We start from the raw sequence: 23220 nt of genomic DNA on the forward strand, positions 1-23220 counted from the left end.
CTATGGAGAAGGCCCTAAACTTACTCGTTGGTGTAGAAACACTCGTCCTGCAGCACTAATATTGAAGGCCTGTCCGTATGCTAAGACAGATCATTATCGTTTCATTGCTGATCTACCAAAATCGGCACTTTGTTTTTACTCCAAGTTGGCTATAAGCAGCCGAAACATTCCTCGCGATTACTCGATGAAATGTGTGCCATATAAACGTACTCGAACAGGTTTGCTAACATCAGAGAACGTGTAATAAAATATGTGCTCATTGTTCATATTTTCGCTCGAAGAGCGAAAAAGAAGATAAAAGGAACGGCTTTTGCGCTCCCGCGTTTTTTTTTCGCCCTCCTTTGTTCGCGTGATGAACACAACAAAGGAAGAAAAAAAACCTTGAGCCGCAGGCTACTCTTAACAAAGATCATTTTTACACAATCTATGTTAGCGCTGTGTATAAACTGGCTGTCTTTGTCTCTCTCAAATGTCAAACGATAACTATGGGATTAGTTGAAATTCAATTTCAAGGTGTAAAATAGTAAATTTATAGTTGTGAATTTAAATTGAAATATATCTATAGTCTAGTTGCTAAGAATAAGTTCTAAGGAAAAATTGTCCATTTGAGCAATAAACATATTTGAAGCTTGATTTCTGTATGGTGGTTTCTCATTCACTTCATTGCCAACAACAGCTTTTTTATTTTGTAATACAGAAAAGTCATAAAAAAATATCGACAACACATAATGAACATCACTGCCGTCGCAGTACCCAAGAAGCTGTTGATTTGTCAAACTCAAAAGAGATCGTTCTAACCAGTTAAGTCTCGGCTTTAACCCTTTCACTCCCACAAGTGATCAAGACGTTGTTTCTCCATACAATGTAAATACAATTTCAAGGAGACAAGGGATGAGAATAAAGAAAAATATTAATAAGGGGATTATCAGTTGATCCAATACCACACTCAAAGGGTTTAAGTTCTACATGTAATTCCTAAACAACAGATTTCCTTTAATACAGGTTTGGAACAAGATAAAAGGAAGTCCCTTTGCTTTAAAACTATTTTTAATTAGCCTTTCTATAAAAAGGTTTTTAAGTAACCAATCAACAGCGAATGACGTGGAAAGAGAAAGTAAAATACAATCCATTTTAACCCTCTAATTCCCTACACGTTTTCTCGTAAGTTGGTTTGAAGAATTTGGTTTAAGACCACAAAAATTTCAACCTGATAAGTTTGAGTGTTCTCGTTACCTGTTGGCTGGATAATGTAAAGATATCACAGGGAGAAGTTTTGAGTCACTCACTGCTGGATGTTGAAGGGTTAAGAGGCAACAACAAATATCTTTTGTTATTCCAATGTTCTAAGCCAATCAAAACACTGGGAACTACACGTGTAAATTAAGGGAAAGTAAAGTCACTGTCATACGATTTGATTGGCTGAGAGAGGAAGCAAACCCTCGAGTTTATTGGGTTCAAAATGTGAACAAACGAAACTGAAGATTATGGCTATCAAATGGGCGACGTATCGATGGAGAACTTTTTAAGTGCATCTGAAACGGACGTCGTCTCGTTTTGGTAAAACTCTATGGGCAATAGAGACATGTCTTGTTATGCAAGTTTCTCCAATGCATCAACATCATTGGTCTCGAGAAGTGTAATTTTTCTTCCAAAATGTACCTCAATTTTCTTCATGGTTGCCATAGACCGCTGACCATCAATAAAGTTCACTGCGATGCCACTCTTGCCAAACCTGCCTGTCCGACCAATTCTGTGTAGGTACGTTTCAAAATCCGGTTTGCCTGTGGGCTCCACTGGCATGTCGTAGTTAACCACAACTGTCACCTGCGAAAGAAACCCAACTCTTATCATTCAACTGACAGCTTTTTTATAAAGACCACCTTCCCCTCAACTTGGGAAATATGCCCCCTAACCCTGTAAAAGCATGCATCACTGACACTAGCTTTCAGCAGCACCCCCTGGGTTTTTTTTTTTGAGGGAGGGGGGAGCTTAACCCATTATTTGTTATTCTGACAATCCCTGAATCACTTCAAGTAAAACATGAGCCATTAAAAACCTAACACCTTAATTGTGATAAATGAAACAGCAGAAAGACAGGACCCCCTAACCACACCTGCTATCAGTATTTGTGTCTCACATACACAAGCTAGTTCTTTACCTGCTCGACATCTATGCCTCTGGCACAGACATTTGTTGTGATGAGCAACTTCTCCTTGCCATCACGGAATCTGTTTAGGACTGCAATCCTCTGCTCCACTGTTATCTCACCAGATAGCAGTGCCACAGCATGTCCATCCCGGCTCATTTTCTGTGACAGCCATGAGGCTGCCTTACGGGTCTGAAATAATAAAACCTCTTTGAACTCTTTACACCCAAACCCTGTATGCATATTTTCCATACTGTTCACCTTGCATTCTTTATGGCACTAACAAGGGGAATTGGTTAAACAATCAAGAGCTTCTTTAATTTTATGATCACTTCCTTTTTTCTTGTAACATTAAAGTGTGATTCAGGGTTAATATTGTAAGGAGAATTTAAATTCTAGTCACTCTCAGGGGTCAATTGGTTGATGTCGAAATTCATCAAGTACAGCCTTAGCAGCACACTTTAAACCTGAACTCAAACTCAGGCAAAGCAATTTCCCCTTAAAATCCTTGGAATGTTGAGGATGATGTGCATTAGGCCTTCAGACCCTTTCCCTTTCTCAAAACAAAATCTATTCCTTTTGCTACCCTGTTTTGTACAAAAAAAATGCGTACATTGAGAATATCAACATTGTAGAAATGCATCTAATACAATATAATCCAACAGGATGTCAAGGCCCAGAATCACAGTTCACACATGTGCACTGTTCTATGCCGAAGTTCAAATGCCATCCTAGACTTTTGGTCCAAAAGGGCAGGACACTGTTCAAATTGTAAAATGCACACTAAGATTCAGGACTGTCAACAACAACCATAACCTGTCACAACTGTACCCATCAAGAGTCATTGACTGGTTGACACAGTTCTAGAGAAGAGGATAAGGTTTGGCAGTGTTAACCATACTTACCTGACAGAACACAATACACTGTCCTATAGACACCACTCCATGCATGTTTGAAAGGGCCTGAAATTTCTCCTCTTGACTCCGACACACAACATAGTACTGTTTAATGTTGTCTAAACTCTCCTCTTCACGACTTAGTTGAATCACCATTGGACTGGGTACGACAGACTCTGCAAACTTCATCACCTCATCATCGTATGTTGCAGAAAAAAGCAGCATTTGACAGTCTTTGGGTAAAGTCCTTGGAAACAAAGGAACATTGTTTAATACCTTAATCAAGCTCTTGGGGATATTCTGAGATAAGGAAAGTAAGGGAACAATATCTGCACTGTACATCATCTCATTGACAAGTGGGGAGATGTTAGTGTGCTGGACTCTGGCTCAAGAGTTCCTGACTTGTGACCTGGCTGAGTCATTTAGTTTTTTCCAGGATAGGCCTCCAGTTTCCCCTCACAGTACTTTAGACTTACACCTAGTGATATCAGGGACATAAGGTAAAGTTTGTACTCAAACCAAAGGCTCATCCAGCTGCAGCTTTTTCATTTGCCTAGAATGAAACAATTTGGAGGATTATGGATGCCAGTCCATTGTGAGGTAACCCCCCACCCCAAAATTTAATCAGGCTTTCCGGACCATTTTCCAGCACCCATTTGTAATCCAGGCTGGAAAGAGGCACTGTGAGAGTAAAGTATTTTGACCATGAACACAACAAAATGATGCAGCCAGGTCTTAAACCTGCACCTCTGAACCCGAGTCCAGCGCACTGACACTGCATCTCCCAACTGTCAGGGAAACCTGGTGAAATGCTTCATATGCCACCATTCCATCCAAAGGGGGAGGGGGAGAGAAGCAATACGTCAAGTCACTTCATGATACAGCGACCTATCCACCTTAAATATGAAGCTCAAGACTTACTTGTGTATTCTAATTGACTGATCTTGGTGTCCCTTTAGAGCAATCATGACATCAGCTTCATCTAACACAAACATCTTGATTTTCTTTGGATCCAGAACTTTGTGTCTTAAAATCCAGTCAAGGAGGGTGCCAGGTGTTCCAAATATTATGTGATCTGTTACTTTCTGGCCTCTTGAAACTGTTAAAAAAAGAATGGTTCTGTTATTAATGTAACAGTAAAAAAGGCTGCTCTTTTCAGATTTACATTTGGCAAGAATTTGCTTTGCTAATAATTGCACATCTTTTGTTTCAAGGGAACTCACTAAATCAGTATTTCTTGGCTATTAACCCTTTGACCCCTGAGAGTGATGAGCATTTAATTTCTCCTAACAAAATCACCTTGGATCACACATTAAGGTCACAAGAATTAAGGAAATGATCACCAACTAAAGAAGCCTCTGATTGCTAAACAAATTCTCCTTTTCAGCACTTAAGAAAATGTATACAGAACAGTGGGGAGAATTTTCATACTGATGTAGGGTGTAAAGGGTTGGCAGTTCTATTTTTTTGATAAAATTTCTCACCTCTTTCTCCTCTTACTGCATAACCGATTTTGATCTCTGGACAAAACTGTCCCATTTTTTCAGCAACTTGGCCTGTTTGTAATGCCAGCTCATATGTTGGTGATAAACACACCACCTGAAAACAAACAACATGAAACCATGGAAAATGGTAACTGCTACATCAAAATCAGTATTTTTTTTCACCTTCATTTTTATTAACCCACTGCACACCTCTAATTACATCAAATACATATTTGACAAGAACATTTCAATCAGCATGTGTAAAACTTAACTGTGAAAAAATGCAATTTTTATCATTTTATAATTATCTTCCTTCATCTGAAAATTCAAGAACTTTTAACCATCCATTTGGAAAATTACTACTATGGTATTATTAAAATCACCAAGATAGAAATAGCCTGTAGAACAGGTATAATTTTGGCAAGCAAGTGCTCAGTATTTTCTTGGTGAAAATTGCTGCTGTCATGTTTTGATTTTTACAGCGGTGGAAGGCTGGAGAGAGAAAGAAATCTGTAATAAAGGAGGTGACTAACATCCAGTGGATTAACGATCATGAGCTTGTAACGTTAACTCCCCCTAATAAGACAACTGCATTGCTGGCTATGATAGAAATATGTGGTTATCTACTTGTGTGTAGGCCTTTATAGCATCAACTCTGCTTAGCATAGTCAACACAAAGGCAGCAATTTTTCCAGTTCCTGATTGTGACTGAGCAATCATGTTACTTGGCCTGAAAAAAATAGAGAGATGATGCAAAGCAATTATCAAATCCTTGCAAGAAATACACTACTGTGGCATGCTGAAAAACTATTGGATCTTCCCAGTAAAAGGGTTAACTCTCACAGAGTCTTTCTTCATGGGATAATTTGCTACACTTGATAAGTGTATCCCAGCCAAGGGGAGCAATATAAAAACAGGCATAGAAGGCAGGGTAAGCTCTTCAGTCTTGATTGAATCATGATGAAAAATCTTACTATGCCCTCTTGTAGGCGGACTTTACAAGTACAATCAGGCATCATTTGAACAGGACATGCATAAATTCATTTTAATCATATGACCTGCGGTGTTTCACAAGGGTTGCCAGCCCTGAGAAAAGTGGTAACTACACATAGGTAAAATTAATATTGCCAATTAGCTGCTGACACATCAGCTGCTGACACATCAGCTGCTGACATACCATTCTGTCAGACCTGTCAGGTTGATAAAGGAATGACAGAGCGTTTGCCATTCATTAAGTCATAATATATAGAGTTGAACACTTGCAAAGAAGTTCGATATCTACACTGGCCCATTTGTTATTCTCTAAGTATATAGAAGTATCTTTTTTTTTGTCTCTTAAATGTCTTTTTGATATTCCACAAACAAGAAACAAGCACATTATAAAATCCAACAAGTTAACACTATTTCAAAACGTGTCTTGTGAATACTTACGGATCTGCTAAGAGCATGGGTAAGGCTGTTTCTTGAATTTTGGATGGTTTATTAAAGCCCATGGCATAAACTCCTTTACGCAGTTGTTCAGACCTAAAGGAAAATATTTTTCATAACATTTAGAGCTCAATCTTCAAGCCAACAAAATCAGAACTAAAAGTATCATTAATAATCATAAAGAAAGTTGTTATGACAATCACAAAATAATTCAAGTTAAAGCAACAAATTTGGGGTCCAAGAGAACATCTGGAAAACATGCTTCAACCATCAATAGGTTAAAACTAGTAATAGAAAATTTCAAAGTCTGCATCAAATGCCAAAGCACTAAGCTAACAACAACCTAACAAAAGAACAAATTTCCAGTTGATTTACATAAAAATTATACACATTGAAAGTCTGACAGGAATGAAAAAGATACTGGTTGAACAATATCAATATATGATCAAACATAAGTCTAAGTTAAAAGATATGATGTACATATCATTTCATCTGAAATTGATGGTAAGGATTCAAAGAATTCCTGTTTTCAATGTAGGAGAATTTGTGCATGTGCGCATTTGTTGGAGAAACCAAAATGAAGCAACTTTCTCAAGACTCCACTAGTAGTTTATTGGATTTCTTTTAAAAAACATTTTTTTCAAAATTTGAGTTTCTAAACTCAGGGTGTGGCATATTAACTACAATAAGGGTAATTTAACATCAGTCTGCATTGGAGAGACAAATTTCAATAAATGTTAATTTTTGCTTTAAAAAAAACTCAGAGAAAGGTTTGCTCAATTAATTTGATTCTGACCAATATTGATCAATATCTGACCAACCATGTTTTGCAAACAAATCTCAAAATCTCAAACCATTGTTACCATTGCCATTTATGGTTCAGTTCTCCCACCCCTAGCTGACATTTTCCTTAAAACACAATAAAATTCCATACACATTCTGTTTTTCGGTTTTTTATCAGTCTCACAGTGAAGAAAACAATAAAAGAATGTCCTCATGGGATTAAGCTTTCTGTAAATTCAAATCACGACTTGAAATGAAGGCATACATACAGAGGTAACTCATCAAATGACTTGACAGAGTGAAGTGGAGAGTTTGGATCATTCCTTTGCACTTCAACTTCATTCTTATTCTGGACCAGTTTATTCCTTAGAACTTTGATTAATAGGGAAGCCTCCGCCACAGCTTCTGCAGTCTCTGTTGAGTGAAAAGTCAATAATAGCATTAGCATAACCAGTGCAATGGTGTCCAGCTATCTATTTCATTGCAATTGGCCAAAGATTGATGTGACAAGATGCAACCAAAACTGTAAAAGGATTCTTGTCAGGTGAAATTCTTTAAGTTATCTTATTTTTCTCACCAACGTGTCATATGCATATCGTACCATAACTAGTAATTTTATGCAACTCATGTTAATTTTGCAAAATTGCTTCATTTTTTCATTGTATGTGTTCATGATGTGTGTGCATCCAATAGAACACAAAAGAGGGGAATTTCTCCTGATGCAATATTTAAACTACTACATTGAAAATCAATCCTTTAACCCTTTAACTCCCAAGATCTCTTTAGCAACTCTCCTTACTGTCTGCCATACAGTTCTTGTGATGTTAGTTTGCAGAATTTGGTATTAGATCACCTTATAATCCCCTAACTGATCTGGTATAGCTGCATATTCATTGCTATACATCTCAATTAACCCTTTAACTCCCATGAGTGACCAAGACAAAATTTCTCCTTACAATATCAATACAATATCAACCAGATAAGTGATGAGAGTAAAGAAAAATATCAATTTGAGGATGACGAATTAATCCCATACTTAACTCTCTGAACTAACATTAAAAGAATTTTATGGTTGACAGTAAAGAGAATTACAAATTTAATCTGGGAGTTAAAGGGTGAATATTGATAAATAGTGAGTAACACTGGGATCATAGGGTCATGTAGCTCTATGTTATAAGGTGAATCATACCATTGTCATCTTGAGGTGGTTTTTGTTCAGAAGGTGGTACAGGATTATTACTGTCAATTTTGAGTTTATTGACCTACAAGTGAAGATATCAAAATAACAGCAGTCTTATCAGTCTTATTTTATTATAATGTATCACACAATTACCTCATTCTCTAAGAGCAGGAAGAATGACTGATCTATTCAAATATTGTGAAAAATAACTTTAAGTGATCAAGTACAGCTACACTTGTATTATTTGGCAGACTGAAAAAGTTTCAAAAGTAGTGAAGAACTGGAAAACAATAAACGGATTGTTTGTCATGCTGTTATGCAGAAAACACAGTTTAATATGTGTTAAACCTTACGTTCTCGTAAATTTTATGTCAATGAATGAATCCTGTGTCATTCAAGTGCCTCTGCACATACATTCTACCGAGCTAAGAACCTCAACTTTTCCACTGGGTAGTAAGTTTATTACGACTATAGATGCCTTAAAGTTCCTTAGACACAAACTATTTTCCAAGAATACGAGTTCAGTTACTTCCGCAAATAAACATGGCTCTCTTTTTCCCTTAAAGCAAAATTTTGCTTTGCTGTGCGTACATGGCTAACAGTTGGCTGAGCTGCACATTGAGATAGTTTGCCTCGAAATACGGACAGAAAAATAATACCAACGAAAGGATTATCCAGAATTACTTATACACAGTTCAAGATCTTTTAGCGCAGCAAGACAGTCCTGTTTCTGAAATAGTTTTCACACTCTTCTCCTTTTTTTTTTTTTTTTTTTTTTTTTGGTGGACCAGGTCTTTGCATCTCAGAGATCAAGACTGAGGAAGAGACTTTGCAAGTGAAGCCAACTCCATCGTGGGTCAGCTTTTAGTCACCCATCTCTTGTACACAGTTCAAGATCTGTTTAGTGCAGCATGACAGTTCTGTTTCCGAAACAGTTTTCACACCCTTCTCCTTTTTTTGGTGGACTAGGACTGAGCATCCCAGATCAGGACTGAGGAGCAGCCTCTGTTGGTGAAGCTGACTCCATTGCAGGTTAGTAATTAGTCACCCATCTCTTGTGCACAGTTCAAGATCTGTTCAGCACAAGGGGTCAGGGGTCATGGCAGGATGATCTACTTTAAGGGCTTTATAAGGTAGATGTATAAACAGAAACAGAAGGTGACCAAGTTGGGATCATGACAATTATATTTGCCATAATTTGCTGCAGAATAGACTATTGGGGTTCTGAGAGGCCAACAGCACCCCAAGTACTACCACCCCACCCTTAGTTATTCTCCTTTACCGAAGTTTAGTGTCTACGTGTAAGTTGCAATATTTGTATATGTAGGACTACATGCCGTTCAAGTTGGAAAATTCACAAAATTTTTTGCATCCAATTATTTCCAAAATTGGACAAGCATATAGTCCTCTTACTCATACCTAGTCAGCCATAATTTGGTTTTTCTCTGTCAAGCTATTATTCTTTAATATTTCAAAACTGTTCAATTAGGACTAATTTGGATACTTATAATATTCAAATTAATCCTTAATTGGACAGTTTTAAAAAATTGAAGAATGTGAATATGCTGACAATTTCGGATTAACTACCAGCTATACAATTATTTCTCAGATAGTGCCGACTAACGAATATCGAATGACATAAACTGAAAAAAACAATCAAGAAATGTGTTCAGCCCGATTGAGAACCTTGTGCTGCAAACTCAGCTCCCTGGAGGAGTAACGTACTTGAATATCTCGCTAAACATTTAAAGTTGCACAAAAAGTATTAAAATATCAGAATAATCCGAAAAGATTTCAGGCTTGCTTCGCAACTAAAAATAACAGGAAGCAGAGAAAAAATGATTCAATGTATCCGTAACGCTGTGTTAAAAGTCAGTAAAAGTTTACCTTACCAGTTGACGTGAAGATTTCACGTGGTTTCCAGTTAAGAGATTATCAGCTGCTTTACGAGTCACATTTTTCATTCAAGCAACATAAACAGCAGATGACATAAACTGGAAGTTGAAAAATCTCTCAAATGCCATTTTTGCTTCTGCTGCGGTATCAGAATAGGCAGTTCTTTCCATATTCATCTTGCTATGTAACTCAAAAAGGCCGCCATATTTCATCTCGATCCCAGTAATGTTTTTTCGTTTGTGACGCAAATTGCGTCATAATACACCTGCAGATGCGCGGTAACACGCGTGTAGGAGCGCGTGTAAACCTGGCCACATGGTTAAGTTTGTCAGCCTTTTTTCTTCATTTTAGTTCTCGGAAGAGCTAAACACAAGTGTGAAAAGGACAGGAAAGTAACAAAATTAACAATTAACAAGGAGTTGGTGTGACTTTCACGACAGTCACGACAGCGAAAACAAGACTTTAGCGGACAATAATGCCACTCCGGGAGTCTACTCGCGAAATATGTACTTCAAAGGAGCGAGCATATCTTAACTGGTGTGTTACCCGCACTGTGAGCAATTCATTAAATACGAGTGCTTTGTTTCTGCATTGATGGATGGCTTTTGGCTTTCACCTAATTCTGAGAAAATGACCTACCGGAGTGGTGCAGCACATGAAGAACACATGTGCGCATGCGCATAAAACAGTGAACAGTGTAACTGTCGTATGAATGACAATGTATGGCGTGAAGATAGTGGTGTCCTTACTAACAAGACACATCTGCCGGTTAAGTAGCTAACGTTTAGGGATACTGACATAGACCAAGACAGAGTAGACGATAAGGGTTATTACACTTTGGGAAAGTTTAAGTGTTCCGGAATCGCCTAATTGTAAGGAATAACAAAATCTTTAACCAATACTGACCGTGCGGTCTAATAATTTGCAACACACTGTCCCGGTAATTCTTATGAAATTTTCATTTAATTTTTTTTACTCATCGAGGAAGCTTAGAACGATAATTTGATAACGAGACAAATAAGTCACGTTACCCTTCTCAGTTATTTCATTTATTCATTGGCAATAAACCAGGCTGGCCCAATTCAGCTGCAAGCTGGTATCAATGGGGGCCTGTATAAACAATAAAATTCTAGCAGAATATGTATAGAAATATATCACAGAATCGTCAAGAGATCGTAAACTTTGAGTGCTTGTGTAAAACCTGTGCATGGCAATTGTTAAGAATAAAGTACCGGACTGGCGTGTCGTGCGATAAGCGCGCGCGCGCTGAGACATTTAAATTTGACCAGTTCGTAAGCATGTTATGCGTACGATTTCTCGCGAGTGTGTTTTTCAGTTTTAGTCGCATTTTGGAGGTTTTTGTTTTTGAGTTTGTATTTTAAGCCGCTACCGTTTTACCGTCTTTGTACCGATTAAAAGTGCCTGCTTTTAAAGGAGATTTTCGTTATCGCTTCTGAACAGTAATCGTTATAAACCGTTATAGATGACCAGCACCCGGTTGGCTTGTTAGCTCAGTTGGTAGAGCAGAGGTCAATAATGCCACTCCGGGAGTCTATGTCTGGTATCGCAAAGGTCATGGGTCCAAATCGCTAACGGGCCTACATTCTTTTTTCAGGCCTTATTTCCACCCACTAAATAAGTAGGGTTTAAAATACATGAAAGTTCACACGGTAACCAGCTGGACAATCAGACATGGTTTGATGCTACTCTGGTTTACAGATTTAATGAATGTAACCGAAGAAGTTACAATTCATAGACCCGTCTATGAATTGTAACTTCTTCGTTTACATTCATTAAGTAGGGTTTCTCTACTCGCTCTCATACATATCATGAAACCGCAATACACATGTATGATTTTCATATATTCAAAATTCATTGATTTATATCACTTCGACGGGTTTAATACGAACCATCATAATATGCATAATAGATGTGGCAGAGGTTGAAATATTACTTTCCTTCCGCTTCTGAATTCCCAGCTGCTCATTCGGCATGTAGAGCTTGCCAGGTATTTGACTACAATTCTCACTGGCTATGGTTTATAAAGGCAGTGATCTACTTAAATCCTCAAATGTAGTTATCAAGGTTGTCACTCAGTGTTGTGTAATGTAGGCTCGATTATCACCCGCCGTTCGGGAAATGAGCCTGCGCTCATCCCGGGAAGTCTTTTTCGGGAGGATCGAAGACCGGACTGGAGAAAACTGTGGAAATTGAGCTTAAGTATGACATTTTAACATATTAGAGCCGTTTTTTTCGCTTTTTAATTGTTTTCTCTTTCTTACGCATGCAGATGATGAAGAAGAGCGTCAGAAGAATGAGCTTCACAAACTACTTGCATCAGAGCAGAGAACTGTTTTGAGTCGATTGTATCTCGATAGGAACCGGCCGTCATTTGATAACGGCGTAAGTTTGGAAGCCTTTTACACCCTTTCATTAATATGCATATTCTCCATACTATTATCTAAATATTTCCTATGAACTAACAAGGAGAATTTAATTGACAATCATAAGCTTCCTCAGTCAGCGATTGTTTCCTATATTCTCATTTCCTTAAAGTGTGATGCAAGAGTGATACTGAAATGAGAAATTTGATGCTGGTCATTCTTAGGGATTAAAGGATTAAGTATAACTGCAAAAGTACCTTAACTAGCATTTGTCAATTCAAAGCCGAAATAATGGCAGAAAAAAGGAACAGCGCTGCTACGACCTTCCCACGCTGAGTTTGGCACAAGATAGCGCTCAAACATGGCGGTAAAAAATTGGATGCCTGTATCTTCATGGCAGACGCGAAATTCCCAGTCTCTCGATTTGTTCGTATTCTCGAAAAATTTGGAAAAAGGAATGCATTGAATTCCTTTTTTACAGTTTGAGACTGCCATTTTGGCATTTTGCCACTAAATCTAGTGATGAAAAACACCTTTCCTCCTTTCTATTAGGATCCGTTCATTGCCTGCGCAGTATCAAAAGATTTTGTCGATCGATGGAGGCAGTTCCTAAGGTAATAAGTCAGAGAGTTTATAAATAAACACTTTAAACGTAACACTCAGCGACTTAAATAACACAAGATTTACAGATTGCTTGGCACGAGAATAAGAGAAGAAAATCATATCTAGCCTGCGAACAAACCTACATTATTAGCTCTTCAGTGCGAGCGAATTCGCCCGCGAATAGTTCTGGCGCCTTGAGTGACGCGGGTGAGCGTGAGGTCTGTAATGGGTCTGGCACTGATAATCCATTATTAGTGCCAGATCCCTTTTAGACTGCTTGCTGGCTCGCTATGCTGAAGGCCCTAAACTTACTCGTTGGTGTAGAAACACTCGTCCTGCAGCACTAATATTGAAGGCCTGTCCGTATGCTAAGACAGATCATTATCGTTTCATTGCTGATCTACCAAAATCGGCACTTTGTTTTTACTCCAAGTTGGCTATAAGCAGCCGAAACATTCCTCGCGATTACTCGATGAAATGTGTGCCATATAAACGTACTCGAACAGGTTTGCTAACATCAGAGAACGTGTAATAAAATATGTGCTCATTGTTCATATTTTCGCTCGAAGAGCGAAAAAGAAGATAAAAGGAACGGCTTTTGCGCTCCCGCGTTTTTTTTTCGCCTTCCTTTGTTCGCGTGATGAACACAACAAAGGAAGAAAAAAACCTTGAGCCGCAGGCTACTCTTAACAAAGATCATTTTTACACAATCTATGTTAGCGCTGTGTATAAACTGGCTGTCTCACAAGATTCTCTCAAATGTCAAACGATAACTATGGGATTAGTTGAAATTCAATTTCAAGGTGTAAAAAAGTAAATTTATAGTTGTGAATTTAAATTGAAATATATCTATAGTCTAGTTGTTAAGAACAAGTTCTAAGGAAAAATTGTCCATTTGAACAATAAACATATTTGAAGCTTGATTTCTGTATGGTGGTTTCTCATTCACTTCATTGCCAACAACAGCTTTTTTATTTTGTAATACAGAAAAGACATAAAAAAATATCGACAACACATAATGAACATCACTGCCGTCGCAGTACCCAAGAAGCTGTTGATTTGTCAAACTCAAAAGAGATCGTTCTAACCAGTTAAGTCTCGGCTTTAACCCTTTCACTCCCACAAGTGACCAAGACGTTGTTTCTCCATTCAATGTAAATACAATTTCAAGCAGACAAGTGATGAGAATAAAGAAAAATATCAATAAGGGGATTATCAGTTGATCCAATACCACACTCAAAGGGTTAAAGTTCTACATGTAATTCCTAAACAACAGATTTCCTTTAATACAGGTTTGGAACAAGATAAAAGGAAGTCCCTTTGCTTTAAAACTATTTTTAATTAGCCTTTCTATAAAAAGGTTTTTAAGTAACCAATCAACAGCGAATGACGTGGAAAGAGAAAGTAAAATACAGTCCATTTTAACCCTCTAATTCCCTACACGTTTTCTCGTAAGTTGGTTTGAAGAATTTGGTTTAAGACCACAATAACTTCAACCTGATAAGTTTGAGTGTTCTCGTTACCTGTTGGCTGGATAATGTAAAGATATTACAGGGAGAAGTTTTGAGTCACTCACTGCTGGATGTTGAAGGGTTAAGAGGTAACAACAAATATCTTTTGTTATTCCAATGCTCTTAGCCAATCAAAACACTAGGAACTACACGTGTAAATGAAGGGAAAGTAAAGTCACTGTCATACGATTTGATTGGCTGAGAGAGGAAGCAAACCCTCGAGTTTATTGGGTTCAAAATGGGAACAAACGAAACTGAAGATCATGGCTATCAAATGGGCGACGTATCGATGGAGAACTTTTTAAGTGCATCTGAAACGGACGTCGTCTTGTTTTGGTAAAACTCTATGGGCAATAGAGACATGTCTTGTTATGCAAGTTTCTCCAATGCATCAACATCATTGGTCTCGAGAAGTGTAATTTTTCTCCCAAAATGTACCTCAATTTTCTTCATGGTTGCCATAGACCGCTGACCATCAATAAAGTTCACTGCGATGCCACTCTTGCCAAACCTGCCTGTCCGACCAATTCTGTGTAGGTACGTTTCAAAATCCGGTTTGCCTGTGGGCTCCACTGGCATGTCGTAGTTAACCACAACTGTCACCTGCGAATGAAACCCAAATCTTATCATTCAACTGACAGCTTTTTTATAAAGATCTCCTTCCCCTCAACTTAGGAAATATGCCCCCTAACCCTGTAAAAGCATGCATCACTGACACTAGCTTTCAGCAGCACCCCCCCTCCCACCCCTTGCTGTATTGGCTAACCTTTCTTTCACTTTTACAAGTTAATTTCTCCAAATAAGGGTGTAACCAGTATTGATGCTTGGGCAGGAGAGATGTTTGCCAGGAAGAAGTCCTCCACAAGAGTCTTCCAGACATTTGGGAACACAACTCATTGTGTCACCATGACAAATCATTTTTCTTGAAACCCTACGATCACCTGACCTGAAAAAATACCTGTGACTACCGTGGGGTGGGGGGTGGGGGGTGGGGGGTGGGGGGTGGGGGTGGGTTTTTTTTTGGAGGGAGAGGGGAGCTTAACCCATTATTTGTTATTCTGACAATCCCTGAATCACTTCAAGTAAAACATGAGCCATTAAAAACCTAACACCTTAATTGTGATAAATGAAACAGCAGAAAGACACGACCCCCTTAACCACACCTGCTATCAGTATTTGTGTCTCGCATACACAGGCTAGTTCTTTACCTGCTGGAGGAGGGAGGGGGGAGCTTAACCCATTATTTGTTATTCTGACAATCCCTGAATCACTTCAAGTAAAACATGAGCCATTAAAAACCTAACACCTTAATTGTGATAAATGAAACAGCAGAAAGACACGACCCCCTTAACCACACCTGCTCTCAGTATTTGTGTCTCACATACACCAGCTAGTTCTTTACCTGCTCTACATCTATGCCTCTGGCACAGACATTTGTTGTGATGAGCAACTTCTCCTTGCCATCACGGAATCTGTTAAGGACTGCAATCCTCTGCTCCACTGTTATCTCACCAGATAGCAGTGCCACAGCATGTCCATCCTGGCTCATTTTCTGTGACAGCCATGAGGCTGCCTTACGGGTCTGAAATAATAAAAACCTCTTTTAACTCTTTACACCCAAACCCTGTATGCATATTTTCCATACTGTTCACCTTGCATTCTTTATGGCACTAACAAGGGGAATTGGTTAAACAATCAAGAGCTTCTTTAATTTTATGATCACTTTCTTTTTTCTTGTAACATTAATGTGTGATTCAGGGTTAATATTATAAGGAGAATTTAAATTCTAGTCACTCTCAGGGGTCAATTGGTTGATGTCAAAATTCATCAAGTACAGCCTTAGCAGCACACTTTAAACCTGAACTCAAACTCAGGCAAAGCAATTTCCCCTTAAAATCCTTGGAATGTTGAGGATGATGTGCATTAGGCCTTCAGACCCTTTCCCTTTCTCAAAACAAAATCTATTCCTTTTGCTACCCTGTTTTGTACAAAAAAAAATGCGTACATTGAGAATATCAACATTGTAGAAGTGCATCTAATACAATATAATCCAACAAGATGTCAAGGCCCAGAATCACAGTTCACACATGTGCACTGTTCTATGCCAAAGTTCAAATGCCATCCTAGACTTTTGGTCCAAAAGGGCAGGACACTGTTCAAATTGTAAAATGCACACTAAGATTCAGGACTGTCAACAACAACCATAACCTGTCACAACTGTACCCATTTAGAGTCATTGACTGGTTGACACAATTCTAGAGAAGAGGATAAGGTTTGGCAGTGTTAACCATACTTACCTGGCAGAACACAATACACTGTCCTATAGACACCACTCCATACATGTTTGAAAGGGCCTGAAATTTCTCCTCTTGACTCCGACACACAACATAGTACTGTTTAATGTTGTCTAAACTCTCCTCTTCACGACGTAATCGAATCACCATTGGACTGGGTACGACAGACTCTGCAAACTTCATCACCTCATCATCGTATGTTGCAGAAAAAAGCAGCATTTGACAGTCTTTGGGTAAAGTCCTTAGAAACAAAGGAACATTGCTTAATACCTTAATCAAGCTCTTGGGGATATTCTGAGATAAGGAAAGTAAGGGAACAATATCTGCACTGTACATCATCTCATTGACAAGTGGGGAGATGTTAGTGTGCTGGAATCTGGCTCAAGAGTTCCTGACTTGTGACCTGGCTGAGTCATTTAGTTTTTTCCAGGATAGGCCATGTTAATCTCAAAGTGCCTGTCTCCACCCAGGAGTATAAAAAGGTTGGAAGTGAACTGTCAAGGAAGCCTGATGAAATGCTGCGCAGTAACCCTGTGGACTGAAATCCCATCTGGGGGAGAGTAGCAATATTTCTGGTCACTTCTTGCTAAGAAGGCTAGGATAAATTCCAGTACCTTGTAGGCCACTTGGATTGAGTGCAGACTTCAACTTTTACTTATCTCATTGCAGCCTACACTGATAAGCCTGGACTTAGCTGACCTCTAGATGGAGAGGTTCAGGTTCAAGCTCTAGTCTTAGTTTTGCTGGTAAGAAACACAGTTTCCCCTCACAGTACTTTGGACTTACACCTAGTGATATCAGGGACATAAAGTAAAGTTTGTACTCAAACCAAAGGCTCATCCAGCAGCAGCTTTTTCATTTGCCTAGAATGAAACAATTTGGAGGATTATGGATGCCAGTCCATTGTGAGGTAACCCCCCACCCCAAAATTTAATCAGGCTTTCCAGACCATTTTCCAGCACCTATTTGTAATCCAGGCTGGAAAGAGGCACTGTGAGAGTAAACTATTTTGACCATGAACACAACAAAATGATGCAGCCAGGTCTTAAACCTGCACCTCTGAACCCCGAGTCCAGCGCACTGACACTGCATCTCCCAACTGTCAGGGAAACCTTGTGAAATGCTTCACATGCCACCATTCCATCCAAAGGGGGAGGGGGAGAGAAGCAATACGTCAAGTCACTTCATGTTACAGCGACCTATCCACCTTAAATATGAAGCTCAAGGCTTACTTGTGTATTCTAATTGACTGATCTTGGTGTCCCTGTAGAGCAATCATGACATCAGCTTCATCTAACACAAACATCTTGATTTTCTTTGGATCCAGAACTTTGTGTCTTAAAATCCAGTCAAGGAGGGTGCCAGGTGTTCCAAATATTATGTGATCTGTTACTTTCTGGCCTCTTGAAACTGTTAAAAAAAGAATGGTTCTGTTATTAATGTAACAGTAAAAAAGGCTGCTCTTTTCAGATTTACATTTGGCAAGAATTCGCTTTGCTAATAATTGCACGTCTTTTGTTTCAAGGGAACTCACTAAATCAGTATTTCTTGACTATTAACCCTTTGTCCCCTGAGAGTGATGAGCATTTAATTTCTCCTAACAAAATCACCTTGGATCACACATGAAGGTCACAAGAATTAAGGAAATGATCACCAACTAAAGAAGCCTCTGATTGCTAAACAAATTCTCCTTTTCAGCACTTAAGAAAATGTATACAGAACAGTGGAGAGAATTTTCATACTGATGTAGGGCGTAAAGGGTTGGCAGTTCTATTTTTTTGATAAAATTTCTCACCTCTTTCTCCTCTTACTGCATAACAGATTTTGATCTCTGGACAAAACTGTCCCATTTTTTCAGCAACTTGGCCTGTTTGTAATGCCAGCTCATATGTTGGTGATAAACACACCACCTGAAAACAAACAACATGAAACCATGGAAAATGGTAACTGCTACATCAAAATCATTATTTTTATTAACCCACTGCACACCTCTAATTACATCAAATACATATTTGACAAGAACATTTCAATCAGCATGTGTAAAACTTAATTGTGAAAAAATGCATTTTTTATCATTTTATAATTATCTTCCTTCATCTGAAAAACCAAGAACTTTTAACCATCCATTTGGAAAATTATTACTATGGTATTATTAAAATCACCAAGATAGAAATAGCCTGTAGAACAGGCGTAATTTTGGCAAGCAAGTGCTCAGTATTTTCTTGGTGAAAATTACTGCTGCCATGTTTTGATTTTTACAGCAGTGGAAGGCTGGAGAGAGAAAGAAATCTGTAATAAAGGGGGTGACTGACATCCATTGGATTAATGATCATGAGTTTGTAACGTTAACTCCCCCTAATAAGACAACTGCATTGCTGGCTACGAGAAGAAATATGTGGTTATCTACTTGTGTGTAGGCCTTTGTTGCATCAACTCTGCTTAGCATAGTCAACACAAAGGCAGCGGTTTTTCCAGTTCCTGATTGTGACTGAGCAATCATGTTACTTGGCCTGAAAAAAATAGAGAGATGATGCAAAGCAATTATCAAATCCTTGCAAGAAATACACTACTGTGGCATGCTGAAAAACTATTGGATCTTCCCAGTAAACTCTCACAGAGTCTCTCTTCATGGGATAATTTGCTACACTTGATAAGTGTATCCCAGCCAAGGGGAGCAATATAAAAACAGGCATAGAAGGCAGGGTAAGCTCTTCAGTCTTGATTGAATCATGACAAAAAATCTTACTATGCCCTCTTGTAGGCGGACTTTACAAGTACAATCAGGCATCATTTGAACAGGACATGCATAAATTCATTTTAATCATATGACCTGCGGTGTTTCACAAGGGTTGCCAGCCCTGAGAAAAGTGGTAACTACACATGTGTAAAATTAATATTGCCAATTAGTTGCAGACACATCAGCTGCTGACATACCATTCTGTCAGACCTGTCAGGTTGATAAAGGAATGACAGAGCGTTTGCCATTCATTAAGTCATAATATATAGAGTTGAACACTTGCAAAGAAGTTCAATATCTACACTGGCCCATGTGTTATTCTCTAAGTAAATAGAAGTATCTTTTTTTTTTCTTAAATGTCTTTTTGATATTCCACAAACAAGAAACAAGCACATTGTAAAATTCAACGAGTTAACACTATTTCAAAACGTGTTTTGTGAATACTCACGGGTCTGCTAAGAGCATGGGTAAGGCTGTTTCTTGAATTTTGGATGGTTTATTAAAGCCCATGGCATAAACTCCTTTACGCAGTTGTTCAGACCTAAAGGAAAATATTTTTCATAACATTTAGAGCTCAATCTTCAAGCCAACAAAATCAGAACTAAAAGTATCATTAATAATCATAAAGAAAGTTGTTATGACAATCACAAAATAATTCAAGTTAAAGCAACAAATTTGGGGTCCAAGAGAACATCTGGAAAACACGCTTCAACCATCAATAGGTTAAAACTAGTAATAGAAAATTTCAAAGTCTGTATCAAATGCCTAAGCACTAAGCTAACAACAACCTAACAAAAGAACAAATTTCCAGTTGATTTACATAAAAAAATTAAACACATTGAAAGTCTGACAGGAGTGAAAAAGATACTGGTTGAACAATGTCAATATATGATCAAACATAAGTCTAAGTTAAAAGATATGATGTACATATCATTTCATCTGAAAATGTTGGTAAGGATTCAAAGAATTCCTGTTTTCAATGTAGGAGAATTTGTGCATGTGTGCATTTGTTGGAGAAACCAAAATGCAGCAACTTTCTCAAGACTCCACTAGCAGTTTATTGGATTTCTTTTAAAAAACATTTTTTTCACAATTTGAGTTTCTAAACTCAGGGTGTGGCATATAAGGGTAATTTAACATCAGTCTGCATTGGAGAGACAAATTTCAATAAATGTTAATTTTTGCTTTAAAAAAAACCTCAGAGAAAGGTTTGCTCAATTTATTTGATTCTGACCAATATTGATCAATATCTGACCAACCATGTTTTGCAAACAAATCTCAAAATCTCAAACCATTGTTACCATTGCCATTTATGGTTCAGTTTTCCCACCCCTAGCTGACATTTTCCTTAAAACACAATAAAATTCCATACACATTCTGTTTTTCAATTTTTTATGAGTCTTGCAGTGAAGAAAACAATAAAAGAATGTCCTCGTGGGATTAAGCTTTCTGTAAATTCAAATCACGACTTGAAATGAAGGCATACATACAGAGGTAATTCATCAAATGACTTGACCGAGTGAAGTGGAGAGTTTGGATCATTCCTTTGCACTTCAACTTCATTCTTATTTTGGACCAGTTTATTCCTCAAAACTTTGATTAATAAGGAAGCCTCTGCCACAGCCTCTGCAGTCTCTGTTGAGTGAAAAGTTAATAATAGCATTAGCATAACCAGTGCAATGGTGTCCAGCTATCTATTTCATTGCAATTGGTCAAAGATTGATGCGACAAGATGCAACCAAAACTGGAAAGTATTCTTGTCAGGTGAAATTCTTTAAGTTATCTTATTTTTCTCACCAACATGTCACATGCATATCATACCATAACTAGTTATTTTATGCAACTCATGTTAATTTTGCAAAATTGCTTCATTTTCTCATTGTATGTGTTCATGATGTGTGTGCATCCAATAGAACACAAAAGAGGGGAATTTCTCCTGATGCAATATTTAAACTACTACATTGAAAATCAATCCTTTAACCCTTTAACTCCCAAGATCTCTTTAGTAATTCTCCTTACTGTCTGCCATACAGTTCTTGTGATGTTAGTTTGCAGAATTTGGTATTAGATCACCTTATAATCCCCTAACTGATCTTTTTCTTTATTCACATTACTTGTTTGCTTGATATTGTATTGATATTGTAAGGAGAAATTCTGTCTCGGTCACTTATGGGAGTTAAAGGGTTAAAATCTGCCTTGCTCCGAAAACAGGGCTCCATGGGTCAGTCATTGTCTGTGCATCAAGAAAATTTGGTTTTATCAACTGAGTTGATAATGTAATTGGCCATGGTAAAGAGTTTCAAAGCTGATGTTCTGAACATTAGCCCTTAAGTTTTTCTTTATCAGAGCAAAGGATGAAGAGCTAACTCCTCAAAAAATCAGCCTTTAAACTCTTTATGGCAGACATTTTACATTACAAACTCAGTTGATAAAACCAAAATTAACTTGTTATACTCCCCCTGTGATACACCACCATAATTTCTTTGGAAACTTACCTCCTTTATGTTTGTATATCAGCTGCATATTCATTGCTATACATCTCAATTAACCCTTTAACTCCCATGAGTGACCAAGACAAAATTTCTCCTTACAATATCAATACAATATCAACCAGATAAGTGATTAGAGTAAAGAAAAATATCAATTTGAGGATTACTAATTGATCCCATACTTAACTCTCTGAACTAACATTAAAAGAATTTTATGGTTGACAGTAAGGAGAATTACAAATTTAATCTGGGAGTTAAAGGGTGAATATTGATAAATAGTGAGTAACACTGGGATCATAGGATCATGTAGCTCTATGTTATAAGGTGAATCATACCATTGTCATCTTGAGGTGGTTTTTGTTCAGAAGGTGATACAGGATTATTACTGTCAATTTTGAGTTTATTGACCTACAAGTGAAGATATCAAAATAACAGCAGTCTTATCAGTCTTATTTTATTATAATGTATCACACAATTACCTCATTCTCTAAGAGCAGGAAGAATGACTGATCCATTCAAATATTGTGAAAAATAACTCTAAGTGATCAAGTACAGCTACACTTGTATTATTTGGCAGACTGAAAAAGTTTCAAAAGTAGTGAAGAACTGGAAAACAATAAACGGATTGTTTGTCATGCTGTTTCGCAGAAAACACAGTTTAATATGTGTTAAACCTTGAGTTCTCATAAATTTTATGTCAATGAATGAATCCTGTGTCATTCAAGTGCCTCTGCACATAAATTCTACCGAACTAAGAACCTCAACTTTTCCACGGGGTAGTAAGTTCACTATGACTATAGATGCCTTAAAGTTCCTTAGACACAAACTATTTTCCAAGAATACGAGTTCAGTTACTTCCGCAAATAAACATGGCTCTCTTTTTCCCGGAAAGCAAAATTTTGCTTTGCTGTGCGTACATAGCTAACAGTTAGCTGAGCTGCACACTGAGATAGTTCGCCGCGAAATACGGACAGAAAAAGAATAGGATTATCCAGAACTACTTGGCCTTTAACACTTCACACATTTCCCTACCTTAGTTCAGGTCACAGTTCGCAAAAACTATCATAAAACGTGACAACACATGCTTCGAAGCCGGAGATCTCAGCAAACCGATTCTATTTTTCCCACACGTGTCTCAGAGATGAAGCTTGTCCGCGTGCAAAACACAGCTTACCTGGCCAGAGATTTCACGCTCCTGTTCGTCTACTTCGGCCGCCCAGTCTTCATCAGCCATTGCTACATAAAATTTAATCTGAAATTAAAGAATCGATAAAAGTTTCCGTCGACTATCCAAACGAGGTTCGCATGTAACGATGATCAGTCAGAAAATTGCTTCCGGTGCGTGAGGAGATTGGAAACGAGAATTCCGTTCGATTCTAGGTCGATTCG

The 23220-nt window shown here is 38.0% G+C and overlaps 2 protein-coding genes across 2 annotated transcripts; both read right to left on the reverse strand.

The window, feature by feature from the left end:
* Positions 1-722: 722 nt before the first annotated feature.
* On the reverse strand, positions 723-9988 carry LOC131795054 (ATP-dependent RNA helicase DDX19A-like). The gene is made up of 10 exons (XM_059112619.2): positions 9810-9988; positions 7927-7999; positions 7007-7151; positions 5958-6050; positions 5154-5256; positions 4527-4641; positions 3964-4141; positions 3052-3289; positions 2159-2338; positions 723-1824 (listed from the first exon to the last, which is right to left on the reverse strand). Exons 1-10 carry the CDS (start codon positions 9879-9881, stop codon positions 1591-1593), a joined length of 1431 nt encoding a protein of 476 aa, XP_058968602.2. The 5' UTR covers positions 9882-9988; the 3' UTR covers positions 723-1590.
* Positions 9989-13777: 3789 nt separating this feature from the next.
* On the reverse strand, positions 13778-23141 carry LOC131795053 (ATP-dependent RNA helicase DDX19A-like). Its single transcript, XM_059112618.2, has 10 exons — positions 23006-23141; positions 22167-22239; positions 20833-20977; positions 19791-19883; positions 19013-19115; positions 18401-18515; positions 17838-18015; positions 16609-16846; positions 15714-15893; positions 13778-14914 (listed from the first exon to the last, which is right to left on the reverse strand). The coding sequence occupies exons 1-10, from the start codon at positions 23063-23065 to the stop codon at positions 14681-14683; spliced, it is 1419 nt and encodes a 472-aa protein (XP_058968601.2). The 5' UTR covers positions 23066-23141; the 3' UTR covers positions 13778-14680.
* Positions 23142-23220: the final 79 nt, after the last annotated feature.

The sequence above is a fragment of the Pocillopora verrucosa genome, chromosome 9 (assembly GCF_036669915.1).
Source record: "Pocillopora verrucosa isolate sample1 chromosome 9, ASM3666991v2, whole genome shotgun sequence".
Lineage (NCBI taxonomy): Eukaryota > Metazoa > Cnidaria > Anthozoa > Scleractinia > Pocilloporidae > Pocillopora > Pocillopora verrucosa.

Bases quoted from the DNA above. Each gene is read 5' to 3' on its own strand.
- LOC131795053 (XM_059112618.2), bottom strand. From the start codon at position 23,065: ATGGCTGATGAAGACTGGGCGGCCGAAGTAGACGAACAGGAGCGTGAA. The intron at 19,116-19,790 runs GTGAGTATTCAC...TATTTTTTTCAG, and splicing joins CCCATGCTCTTAGCAGACCC to GCCAAGTAACATGATTGCTC. The intron at 14,915-15,713 runs GTAAAGAACTAG...TTTCATTCGCAG, and splicing joins GAGGCATAGATGTAGAGCAG to GTGACAGTTGTGGTTAACTA.
- LOC131795054 (XM_059112619.2), bottom strand. From the start codon at position 9,881: ATGAAAAATGTGACTCGTAAAGCAGCTGATAATCTCTTAACTGGAAAC. The intron at 7,152-7,926 runs GTATGATTCACC...TTCACTCAACAG, and splicing joins ACCACCTCAAGATGACAATG to AGACTGCAGAAGCTGTGGCG. The intron at 4,642-5,153 runs GTAGATAACCAC...GTTTGTTTTCAG, and splicing joins CTATAAAGGCCTACACACAA to GTGGTGTGTTTATCACCAAC.